The following is a 12,620-nucleotide window of genomic DNA, read 5'->3' as shown; positions in this document are numbered from 1 at the left end:
AAGGTGTGAAGGGTGCTATTTATCGAGAGCATTCTGTTAATCATGGCTTTCATGATTAGTTAAATTACTGAAAGTCACGGAACACACAATTTCACAGAAAAAGTAAAAGATCATATATAAAACGCTCAGAACAAACACTGATAGAAGAAGTAAAAAGTCTAGACCTGGCGCACACTTCTTCTTTTCTTTCTTCCAGTGAAATGATTAATGTTCTTCGCTCAGTTTGGCGGATCCTCCCATGGGCTCTTCAACCACTCTCCAAGGACCCATTGACCCAGTTCGGATCCAGTCCATGCATTTGTCATTACCCCCTCCCTCCCCCGGACGGTGTGGGTCATGTGATTGGCTGGCTGCGCCTTCTGTGCAGCCGCGGCCAGCGGGAGAGAGGAGCGGAGCATCCCTCAGTTGGGCGCTTTCTTACAGAAGAGATGTGCACCTGTCGCACGGACTGTCCGCTGACAGACATGCACAGACCCGCAGGAGACAAGTGAGACAATCACCCCTGCATCGACAGGGTAAGAGATCGGATTGTGTCTTTGGCCAGAAATCGTGCATGTGCATTGAATTTACTGCATTTTGTTATGTTTGTTCAAGTGTCTGTAGAGTCATTGCAATTTCATTTCTGGTTGTCTTCTATTTTCTTTGAGTAAAATACGAGGATAGAAAAACACAACAAAATCTATCTATCTGTCTATCTATCTATCTATCTATCTATCTATCTATCTATCTATCTATCTATCTATCTATCTATCTATCTATCTATCTATCTATCTATCTATCTATCTATCTATCTATCTATCTATCTATCTATCTATCTATCTATCTATCTAAACACAGGTGATGGGTACACTTCGGGACCTCCAGTTTGCACTGCAGCTCAAGATTGAGGAGCTCCGTCAGAGGGACACACTAATAGATGAGTTAGAGCTGGAGTTGGACACAAAGGACGAACTCATCCGTAGGCTGCAAGAAGAACTAGACCGCTACAGAACCGCCCTCTCACTCCCTGGACCTTCTGCAGTTGTTGCAGGTTTACATGATTTGATGCTTTTAATGTGTGATATCTTGGGAGGGGCAACAAGTGCCACAAGCTTTAACCTGACCTAGAATCCTGACATGTTGTGTGTGTGTGTGTTTTTCTCCTACTGTAGATTCTGCAGCTCAAATTGAGGACAACCGGAGTGCAAAAAGGCAGACAGTCATTTCAGAACCCTTCAGTCCAGACCCTATGACAATCGCCGTGGTTTCGCACAGAAGCTGTGACAAAAGCCAGGAGTAAGAGCACGCTCTGTTCCCTCAGTTCACACCAGCTCTGAGTGAAAACTCTTGCTCTCGTTGACTGCTAATCAACAAGTATCTCTTTAAGACCTATTGCAAGCTTTCACCAGACTGCATTCAAGGTGATAAATGACCAGCAGTGTGACATATGCGTCATGTCTTTATATCCTCAGATCTCGAAGGCTGATCCAGGCGGCGCTTTTGAAAAATGACTTGTTGAAGAACCTTGATGAAGAAGAAATCAAGGCAGTCACTGCCTGCATGCACCGAGCAACCATCAATCAGGGCTGCTTTGTTTTCCAGGAAGGGACCTCCGGGGATCAGGCTTTTGTTTTAGAAGGTAAGTCATTTTCTTCTTAAGATCAACAACATTCATCTTACTTCAAGTTGTTTATCAGGACTTAACCTAGATTATAGGTGCTCCAGTGCAAATGTGATTACATTATTTTCTTAACATTTGCATTCTGTTGCGTTCTGGCTCAGGCTGTTGATTTGATTGGACAAGATTGAATGCCACTCTAAAGCACAGTTATGGAAATGAAAGGGACCTATGCTGTTATTCTGGGTTGAAATCTAAGGAGGGAGCAGAAAAATGGCTAATGGTTCCTTGAAGAGGTGAAACTGTTTGGAAGGTGTCAGCTATTGGTGGGTGCCATCTCCCTGCTTTATTCTGTAGTCGTTTACACCATGAGCTGTGTCTACACTGAATCCTCAAGCACACCACATTATTCAACACAAACGTACACGGCAAGTATTTAAATGTCTGCACCTTACATAACACTCATATCCCTTAAACTCCAGTAGCAATCTGTGAAAGTGGAGTGGTTCAAAAGTTCAGCTTCCAGCAGGACAATGGCATTAAACATTCTCTCAGTGCTACAATGGGATTGTTTAGTTTAGATCAAAGTATGCTCATGTGTAGGAATGGCCTAGTCAAAGTCTAGACCCAAATTCAATTGAGAATTTGTTAAAATCATTAAAACTGATTTTTACATATGCTTAAGCTGTTTTACAGACTGTACAGCTCTGGTAGAGACATATCCAAAAAGACTTCCTTATGGCCATAATTGTAGCAAATATTAACTTTTAAGTTTTTTCATTGATAAATAATTTTGAAAACCACATACCCTTTCTCTTCTACTTCACAATCGTGCACTACTTTATGTTGCTCATATAAAAACCTCAATAATAATATCTTTTGTGTTTTGGTATCATGAAAAGATGCGTAGGTGTTTAAATGTTGTAAATATTTTTAATTTGTTTATTTTCTTGGCAGAAGGAAGACTGGACGTGACAAAAGATGGACAGAAGGTGCTCACCTTTGAGCCGGAGGACATGTTTGGAGAATTGGCGCTCCTCTACGACTCCACCCACACCTACTCTGTCTCAGGTAGGCGTTGTGTTGACGTCTTTTTACAACGAAGTACAATTATCACTCGAGGAATGCCACAGGGAAAACTGATGGGGGGCCCCTTCTTGATTCATTTTGACTTGGATGGAAAATAAATAATTATTGTGAAGATCACAAGAATACAGAGCTCTGGTGCGGTGTGAGACGGAGGACGTCTGTGGAATTTAAAATCAAAGACGCTTTTGAAATCATAGACAGCACTGCGCATTCACATGTTTCTTTTTTTTCCTTCTTTTTCAGAGATGTGGGGAATTTCAAACATGTAATGCTTTGCTGCATAAGCCAGCGGTCTTCTCTCCGCAAGCATGCATTAGTCAGAACATTTACAAAATAAATGCTCTCTGAAAATATCCCTTAGCTCCCACATTTAAAAAAAAAAAGAAGTGGACAAATCCTTTTAACACAAACATTGCTCTTTCATTTCTTCCCCTCATCCGATCTCAGCCCTGTGGGAAAAAACTTTCTCAGCTGTCACCACAGATATCTGGCCTGGTTTCACAAATAAATAAATATTAGCTGTGGGTAAACAGGCTGTGGAAGCGGCTGGGATCAGTGTAAATTGAAGAAACATCACTTTATTTGCCATCACTGAGCATCTAATTCTCTCTTTCAGCTGCTTTCTTTATCTTGAGAGCAGCCAGCCATTCCAATTTACCGCTCTCAGCTATCTGTCTGCTCCCTGGTAACAATCCTCAACTCACGGTGACAGCCTGTCCTCCTTTGTTCCCTGCCCATTATTGTCATCCTTTCCCTTTGGATTCGCTCAGGGCCCACCGTGCTCATCTCCTTCCTGACCTGAAAATAGTTTCGCTTTGTGTTTGACGCTGCCAGTGAGGTTTTGGTGTGGTGATACAGGATATCTGTCAGATCCAAGTCATACAGATATACAATGACGTGCAATAGTATTAGAGCCAAGTAAACTTTTTTTTTTTGTATTTTGTTCCATTACAACCAGAAACTTTATAGTATTTTATTGGGATTTTCTGTAACAGATGCAAAACAGTGGGAAAACCTGTGCATAGTACACCCTGCTCAGGCAGCTTATTATTATTACAGTGGTGGGACTTGATTAAAATGTTTAATCGAGTTAATTGCAGGGTCTGCGTTTAATCGCACTTTAATCAAAAACTACCTATTGACAAAATAAGCATAATTTTCAATTCAAAAACTCTTAAGAGCTCAACAACAAATGTTTATTATTTTTAATCAGTTTTTAGGTTATTCAACTATCAGATCAGTGTAAAGTGCTATTATAAATTTTCAGGCTTCAGGTGTTTTAGGAACCCATGATCATTCATGGACCTTTGAACAAATACTTCTTCAGAAATATGGACGCCTGTTCTTGCTGCAACATGTTGTGCATTGAGATGGTATTTTAGGCTGGAATAGCTTTGGTGATAGGCTCCTTTTAGCACAACTTGCACACAACAATAGTTTTTTTCCAGTGTTCCCTCATGTTGTTGTTTGAAGTGAAAATGAACCCCTTATGGGCCAAAACAAGCAGCGTTGTCATCCATTGCTTTTGCTTGGGGATGTCCCTGGCGCGTCAGATATACGGGCAGACCAGAAACGTTGAAATTCAAATTCTAACGTGATTAATTGCATTAAAAATCGGCCCCAGTGGGAACTTTTCTACAGACTCTAACAGATCTTCTTTAAGGATTGTTGTGTGTTTATCTCCACCATCTTCATCTCAACTTCGAACAACTTCCCTTCCCCTACTGAAGAAAAGCATCCCCACTGCATGATGCTGCCACCTCCATGTTTCATAGTGAGGATGGGTTGTTTAGGGTGATGTCGAGTGCGAGTTTTCCACCATACATAGTGCTCTACGTGTAGATATCAACCTTTGATATCTTTTTTTCTCATTCTTGCCTTTTGCTGAATTTCAAGCATAATAATGGAGAAGGTGGTCGCTTAAATGTGCCATGGGAAGAAGCTTTAAATTTATCTGAGAGGAGCTGAACTGAAAACAATTGATCTCTTTTCAGATTTTTACTGGTAAAAAAAACAATTAAAATGTGAAATTCATGTGTCTTTTATCTTAAACTTTACAATTCTGAGCTAATGTGTGTTTGTCTATCATACAAAATATAACATATTATAATTTGTAGCTGCATTACGACAAAATATGAAAAAGCTAGAGGTTTAAATGTCTGCAAAGCTTTCTGTGTGAGACAAGAGCATAAAGACGTGCTTTGAGAAAGGCCCATATGACTTGAACGAAGTAGATTTGAAATAAAAAGCAGTAGCCAACAATGAGATGTCATGTGGTGATAAATTAGGAGCACACAGAGAATATTCTAATGGGGAAATTAAGATATCAGGGCAGGACCATCTGATTAGACATTGGATGTAATTAGAGCGTCTCGAGGACATCTACTTCCGTTTGCAGGAAGCTTCCGTGAACCAATCAATATGGGTCATTATTAATTTACACCACTTTCAAACTCTATTATAAAGAAAGGCGGTATTTATGGTGGAGGGAATTAGATTAGATTTATCTTCAGTGTCCTCTGTAAGAGGGAAAAGGGAGACATTTTTAATGCAGCTCTGACCTAAACTGTCTGAGTGCATAGCTGTAGCTTTGCTCTTCAGCCACAACGGGCTGCAGGCGGCGTGAGTCTTTGCTATTGTCCATAGTGTTTATATCAGAGCGCCCGTGTCACTGACACAACCTTTATCATTTCCTCTTGCCTTTGTCTTTTGATCTGCAGCACAAACAGACAGCAAGCTGTGGGCTATCGACCGCAAGAGTTACCACTCTGTTCTCACACAGTGTGGCCTCAGCCGTCTTTCTCATTCAGTGGACCTGCTGAGAAGGTGAACATCAGACCCCCGAAACTCTAAATATTGTCTGCTGCTTCCATTTATTCTCCCCAGATCTCTGTTGTTATTTTGTTTGTAAGAAATCGTTGAAATATAGATTAGGATTTTTCCTTTTTTTTTATGAAAGTAAAACATTCTTTTTATTAAAAAAAATGTTATTGTGTCTTTTTTGTGTCTGTGCGCAGCATTCCCTTTCTCCAGTCGTTGCCAGACGATGTCATCAGTAAACTGTTTGATCAGGTGCAAGAGGTACAGATTGATTTATTTTTTTAACAGAATTCGGTAACATTTTCAGCTTCAATCTTCCTTTGTGTCACGTCTGTGGAAAAGTGAAGACATTCGCTGTTCTTTTCTTTTCTTGCTTTTTTAAAATTCCTTCTGCTGTAGACAAATTACTCAGATGGCGACTACGTCTTTCGACAGGGAGCTGCCGGAGACACCTTCTACATCATTAGCAAAGGCCAGGTAAAGTTAAATGTTCTCTAACAGCAGCTCAGCTAGAAAGAGACTTTCAGTGAAATGGGCTTAGACTGAGTCCAAATGTCAGAGCAGCAATAGTAATTATTTTATGAAAGGGAAAATAGACTGTGCCTCTTTTCTGCAGTGTTCATCACCATTTTTCCTTTAGGTGAGTGTGACAGAGAAGAAGCCAGGCCGTCAGGAGCAGATCGTTTTGGCCGAGCTCTCAGAGAGACAGTGGTTTGGAGAAAAAGCTCTTTGGGGGTAAGAAACAGAGTTAGTGAGCATCAAAGATATCACTATATAGAGAGAATTAAATATGTATACACACATGTGCCACTTTGTTACTATGACACAACCTATTGACACAAATCTGCCACTCACATGGGACTAACATTTGCTGACGTTCAAACGGAGCATCAGGGTGGGAAAAAGAGGGATTTAAGAAACTTTGTACATTGCTGTTTGTGCCATGCAGGTTAGTCTTAATGTTTCACCTCAAAAACACAAAATCTTACCATTGTTGTTTTAAGTAAGTAATTCCTTAATATCGATGAAAAAGTACTTGTTCCATTTTACTTATAACAAGATATTTTTGCCATGTTCCATGTGAGATAATTTGCCAGTGGAACTAGGACTTTGTTATCAATATTAAAGAATTATTCACTTAAAACAAGCTCCTATTTCTTGCTGAAAAGCTACTTGTAAGTTAATTTTGTCTTACTTCTGTGTACTAAGATATTTGCACTAGAAACTAGACCAAAAGTACTTGTTAGGGTTGAGGTTTTTTGCAGTGCAGAAACTGCTGAGGCTTTCTGCAACTGGGACTTTCATGCACAACCATCTCTCAGGTATACAAATAGTGGTTAGAAAAATATAAACTATTGTGCATATTTCCGTAATGTGGACAAAAAAATGCCCTGCTGATGTTAGGGCTCAGATGAGAATGGGCAGACTGGTTCAAGATGATAGAGAGGCAACACCTATCAGACAAAAACAATAAACTGGGGTTACAAATCTCACAGGCTCAGTAAAACTGGTCTTGACAAAAGGTTGTCTGGTCTGTTGGGTCTCAATCTCAGCAGCAACATTCAGATGGTTGGAGCAGGATTGAGCTTAAATGAGGTGAAAGCACAGATCCATCCTGCCTTGCATTAAGGGACCAGGCTCCTAATGGTGGAAAATTGTGTAAATTGTCCACAAAGATTCAGATCTGGGCCATTCCAGAAACTTCATGTTTCCCTGTTTGATTCTTTGAAAAACACAGAGACAGACAAGACAAACAACCATGCACAGACTCCTAGGGAGAATTTAGAGAGACCATTTTACTTGACAGTCATGTTTTTGGACTGGGGGAGGAAGCCAGAGTACCCAGAGAGAACCCACACATGTACAGAGAGAACATGCAAACTAAACTCCATGCAGAAAGACCCTGGGCCGGGAATTGAACCCAGGACCTTCTTGCTGCAAGGCAACAGTGCTACTAACTGTGCCACTGGGCAGTCCTGGTCCATAAATCGTTCCCGATTATTCTAAACAATTGTCTTTCATTTGTGGAACAGTCTGGATCTTTGAGGCTGTGGTAACACATCTGAATAATGTTTACTTATGAATCTTTGTTAAAAAACAAGGATCTTTGAATCTTAAGTTGATCAGTACTATCTCCAGAAGATTTCCTATGTTAGCAGCATTTTCTATATTAGTGAATTTACAGTTTTCTTTCTTGGTTCTTTACTGACTTTCTGAATGTTTCTGTTGTTTAGACTATTGGTCAATCCAGTGACTGTTGTCAAACCGATCATTATTGCTTGGAAGACAAACTTCCTGCAGCTATCAGCCATAACCACTAATAGGAAAATAAAAAGCTCTGCCCTTGGCAAGTGAAAAGACATCCTCTAACCATCAATGCTTCTTGATTGTAGACTTTGTGTTTATATTTGAGTTTCTCTATAATCTTTGAGTCTGTGTAGAATATAAAGAATAAATTCTAATCTCTGCAACCAATTCTTGGTTTTAAAAATGACTGTGAAGCCTAAAAATGAATTACTTTCCTGCAGTTGATGAATGCATGTCTGATTCTCATTTATTAATTATATTCATATGGTTTTCTTTATTTCTCTCTGCTCTCAGAGAAATCATCCAGCCTGTAAATGTAATGGCTATTGGAGAAGTGACATGCTTGGTAATAGACAGAAGGTAAGGTGACAATCTGGGTAGACTAAATAACATGCATTTTGAGAGTATCTGATTCAGTTTCTATGCTCTTATATGTAGAATACATACTGTGATTCTTTTTGTCCAGAAAAATTAGGAATTTTCACTACTTGCTTGCTTGCGTTTCAGGACCTTTAGAGATGTTATCAAAGGTTCAGGATCTGACAGCCCTCCACAGCTGCAGCAGAGCAATGAATCAAAAGTCGAGTGAGAAGCAATGCAGTAGTATCTTATTTTACATCCATAGAAAAACACAATTTCATCTGTATTTTCCTCCTCAGGCCAAAGGAGGATCCTGCCTCCCTGGCAGCTTCCACCTTAAGCGATTTCCAGATTATTCGTACCCTGGGACTCGGGGAGTTTAGTCACGTGGATTTGGTAAAGGCTTGATCTCTCACTCACAATCGCACCGATCCCAGAGCTCCTGCCTCATTGAGATTCTTTATTTCCACAAGGCTATGTATTGATTCCGCCCCACCCCCATCGCTTTCAGGTGCAACTAAAGAGCAACACCAGGTGTGTTTTTGCCATGAGGGTCCTCAAGAAGAAGCTGATTCTCAACAGCGGTCAGCGTGAGCACATTCTGAGAGAGCGCAGCATCCTGATGGAAGCCCGCTGTCCATTCATTGTCAGGTATCACTCATTCAGCAACTCGTTTAAAAAAAAAAATTGCAAAAGTATTTACACCCTTTAAATGTTTTCATACTTTGTTATGCCACAACCATAAACCTTAATCTGTATCTGTTGGGATTTTTTTTTTTTTTTTTTTTGGGAGAGACCAACACAAAAAACACATAATTGTAGCAACATTTGAAGAAGTGGTTTTCAAGGTTTTTTAGGCATAAAAATCTCAGTGTGGCATTTGTTTTTTAAATCAATATTTCGAAGGCCTCAAATTTTGTTTGTTAGAGAACAATATTACACAAAAGGCATCACGAAGACCAAGGAACACAGCAGACAGATACACTGTTCTGTCACCTGAATGTTAAAAGAGTATGGGACAACCGTATACCTACCAAGACATGACCACACACCCAAACTGGCTGGCTGTACAAGAAGAGAAGCAGCTATAAAGGCCTTGGTAACTCTGGAGAAGCTGATCAAAGCACAAATAGAAGTTGTGCACAGACCGGAAAAAGGCAGAGTCAGATTAATGGAGATGATAATTTATTAGAATGAAACTCACAAAACAAGAGACAAGCACAAGGAGGCAAACTTGTCTCCACAGGAACAATTAAGAAACAGGAGTACAAGAGAGTTAGCATGGATGCGCACAACAATAGAAAGATCTGACAAGGAGGTGATTCAACGGACTGACCCTTAAATGACAAGAAGATGATTCAGCGACAAGATAACTATGAGATTAATCGAGAGAATGAAGAGTAGATGGGTGAGTAACAAACTAACAAGCTGAGGGGAAGTGACTAATTGACACAAAAGAACACAAAGGGAACACAGGGGAAAACAAAAAGATCAAACTAAACCAAAAGCCAAAGTCTAACACTAAAATAATGCTCTAAGCCAACAAACAAAGTATAATTTCCATTCAGGTTCATAGATATGCATTACTTTTATTTGTCTACCAAATAAAACTCCTCTTAAATACATTAAATACAAGTCAAATACAATATGAAAAAGGGGAAAGCATTCATGTAGAATGGTGACTTTAACTATTTTCTTTATATTTTGATTACAGACTGTACAAGACGTTCAGAGATGCTGACCATCTTTATAGTTTGACAGAAGCTTGTCTGGGTGGGAATTTGTCTCGCCTACTCAAAGAGAAGTGAGTATGTGAAACTACAGCAAGCTGACAGCGAGGTCACGTTTTATCATGTGCACTGAAAATAATCAATACCAGTCTCACTGTTTTCATTCAGACTTTATTACAATGAAACAAAAGCCACTGATTGTTTTGGCTTTTGTCATGTCACCTTTTGTTGCTAGTTGTTATGTTGTTAGTTGTAATGCTTTGGTCAATGACAGCTATTTTTATTGATTTTCTCAGACTGATAACTTCTTTATTTTTCAGAGGATCCATTGACGACGGCAGCACCAAGTTCTACACAGCTTGTGTTGTCGAGGCCTTGAGTTTTCTTCACTGTCGAGGAGTCGTGTTTAGAGATGTCAAGCCTGAAAACGTTGTTCTGGATGAGCAGGGTTATGGCAAACTGGTAACTACAAACTGATTCAAGCTCAATGGTTAATCGTGGTAATGCTGACCGTATGGATGTATACCGTAGATTGGCTCCAGATGTCTGAAGAGGGTTGAGGTGGGTAAGAAGACGTGGACGTTCTGCGGCACACTGGGCTACATGGCACCTGAAATTATCCTGAGCAAAGGCCACAGTACATCCGCAGATCTCTGGTCTCTGGGTGTTTTTGTGTTTGAGCTTCTCAGCGGTAGGTAAGCTTTTAACGTTTGAGGAGTCATTATTTGTTAAAGTGTTTGTTGGGGGTGATGTTAAAGTAAAAAGTAAGAGACTTGTCAAGAGATTTGACATCTTGGGAGTTTTCACATTCAGACTACAACCACAAACTATGATGGGCTTTGTTGGGATTTATTGTGATGCAAAGAAAAATCTGAAACGTTATGAATTTGTCATCAGCTCGTTTACTCTAATTAGTGTAAATAAACTCTAGGGAATTAGGAATTGGTAAATTAGTACGGCGGAGTTCATTTTTAAGGTAGATTAGAGAACATTAGTGAAGGAGAGGTATCGTGAAGACCTGTGAATATAGCAGACACATTTCTCTAAAGTTATGGAGACACTTAAAGTAGGAATGTGTTCTGAATCGTCATCCAGAGCTTTGAACATCTCATCAAGATGTTCATTAGTTATCCAAAAGAAAAAACTTATGGAACACGAGGAAGAACATTCTTTAGTCTCATGGGACCAAAGCTGAACTTGTAAAACACTATATAACTTGTAGAAAACAGTCAGAGCCACAGTGGAGGGGTTTTGAAAAAGATATACTAATGTGTTCAAATGATCTAGATAGGCATAAAGGAAATCTGAAATCCCTGGATTTGATAATTTCACATAGATGCTCTCCATCCAGTCTGACTAAGTTTGAGTTGTTTTGCCAAGAAGAAATAAAGCAAAGAAATTTTGCCATATTTGTCAAACAGGGTTTGATGTGAAAGCTGGTAGATGCCCCTTAAAGCTGTATTTTAAGCAAAATATAGTTCTGCAAGGCTTTGAATAATGGTTTTTGAAACACAAATTTCAAAAAACATTTATTGGTTTCTTTCCACCTTATAACTATCCACCTCTATTTTATCTGTCCCAAAAGAAACCATATAAATGCATTCAGGTTTATGGTTGTAACCATACATAATGTGGGAAAAATCAAGGGGTGTGCATACTTTTTGCGAATCACAGTAGATCAAAGGTTCCCGACTGGATTGTGTTTCTCTGTCCAGGCTCCCGTTTGATGGCTCTGACCCGCTGAAGATTCTCACCGCCACTGTTAATGGTATCGATCAGATCGAATTCCCAAAGTCATTCCGCAAAGACGCCTGTGATTTCATACAGAAGCTTTGCAGGTATAAATACTTTCTAATAAGAATAGAAAATCAAAAACCTGTATTTCGATGGATTTTAGTGTTTCTTCATCTTTATCCTGCTTCCATCGCTTGAAGACATGAAGTGGGTGATTAATTCATAGCTTGTTTATTTTTGTTTTGCTTCTCATCACCCAGGGGCAACCCTTCAGAGAGACTGGGCAGCCAGAGAAACGGGGCCAAGGCCATTCAGAAGCACAAGTGAGAGCATGGATTGATTTCATTAAATACAGATTCTGGGCTCTGCTTGGAAACGCAGTGTTGCCGATGATGACAATGATGGTACTCTGTTTTTCTTCAGGTGGTTTGATGGATTCAACTGGGATGGACTCTGCAAAAGAAAATTAACCCCTCCACTTATTCCAAAAGTATGACATAATGAGTTTGACTCACTTCATTTTCTGTTTTGTCATTAATTTTTCGTTTGTTTGTTTATTTACTCTGCTGTATTGCCTTGCAGGTCAACCTTCCTCTGCAAAGCGCTACATGCGCACTTTACTCTGCAGAGGCAGTGGAGCTCTGTACGAACTGGGAGGATTTCTGATCACAGATTTCAGACCGAGACACTTTTCCTGAGGCAGTACCTGCAGATGCTGCTTGAGACATTAACCCCCCTCCTCCACCAGAAAGCTTAGACTGTTTCAGACGCAGAAAACCTTTATAAATTTACACGCATAAGAATTCAGTGATTTTTTTTTGCTGCAGTCCAAAGAAAACCAATAAACAAATATGTTGTACGATTATCTCCCTCTCCAGTGTCCTTTCTTGTAGTGAGACTTGTGGGGCGGTGTCTTCCTAAAAAGTAGAAGTGGACCCAAAGGCCGACGTTTGCTCCTGTTCAAGTCTTGCAAAACAAAATCT

The 12,620-nt window shown here is 39.8% G+C and overlaps 1 protein-coding gene across 4 annotated transcripts; it reads left to right on the top strand.

Moving 5' to 3' along the window:
- The first annotated feature begins 374 nt into the window (after nucleotides 1–374).
- On the top strand, nucleotides 375–12,502 carry prkg1l (protein kinase cGMP-dependent 1, like). 4 transcript variants are annotated; one of them, XM_032577468.1, is made up of 20 exons: nucleotides 376–515; nucleotides 838–1,030; nucleotides 1,152–1,275; nucleotides 1,452–1,618; nucleotides 2,555–2,668; nucleotides 5,407–5,512; nucleotides 5,704–5,767; nucleotides 5,942–5,983; nucleotides 6,147–6,241; nucleotides 8,108–8,173; nucleotides 8,321–8,398; nucleotides 8,473–8,569; nucleotides 8,685–8,824; nucleotides 9,888–9,977; nucleotides 10,224–10,365; nucleotides 10,435–10,598; nucleotides 11,619–11,741; nucleotides 11,898–11,960; nucleotides 12,061–12,127; nucleotides 12,220–12,502. In XM_032577468.1, exons 2-20 carry the CDS (start codon nucleotides 841–843, stop codon nucleotides 12,301–12,303), a joined length of 2,016 nt encoding a protein of 671 aa, XP_032433359.1. In that variant the 5' UTR covers nucleotides 376–515; nucleotides 838–840; the 3' UTR covers nucleotides 12,304–12,502. The 4 variants fall into 4 exon arrangements, 3 of the variants coding, with proteins under 3 accessions (XP_032433359.1, XP_032433358.1, XP_032433360.1); XM_032577467.1 differs by having other exon boundaries at nucleotides 5,906–5,983; XR_004341078.1 differs by lacking the exon at nucleotides 12,220–12,502 and having other exon boundaries at nucleotides 375–515; nucleotides 5,906–5,983; nucleotides 10,435–10,594.
- The last annotated feature ends 118 nt before the right edge of the window (nucleotides 12,503–12,620 follow it).

This window comes from Xiphophorus hellerii, chromosome 12 (assembly GCF_003331165.1).
Source record: "Xiphophorus hellerii strain 12219 chromosome 12, Xiphophorus_hellerii-4.1, whole genome shotgun sequence".
Lineage (NCBI taxonomy): Eukaryota > Metazoa > Chordata > Actinopteri > Cyprinodontiformes > Poeciliidae > Xiphophorus > Xiphophorus hellerii.
This window is presented reverse-complemented; position numbering and strand designations above follow the sequence as displayed.

Bases quoted from the DNA above. Each gene is read 5' to 3' on its own strand.
- prkg1l (XM_032577467.1), top strand. From the start codon at position 841: ATGGGTACACTTCGGGACCTCCAGTTTGCACTGCAGCTCAAGATTGAG. The intron at 1,031-1,151 runs GTTTACATGATT...CTCCTACTGTAG, and splicing joins ACCTTCTGCAGTTGTTGCAG to ATTCTGCAGCTCAAATTGAG. The intron at 5,768-5,905 runs GTACAGATTGAT...CTTCTGCTGTAG, and splicing joins TGTTTGATCAGGTGCAAGAG to ACAAATTACTCAGATGGCGA.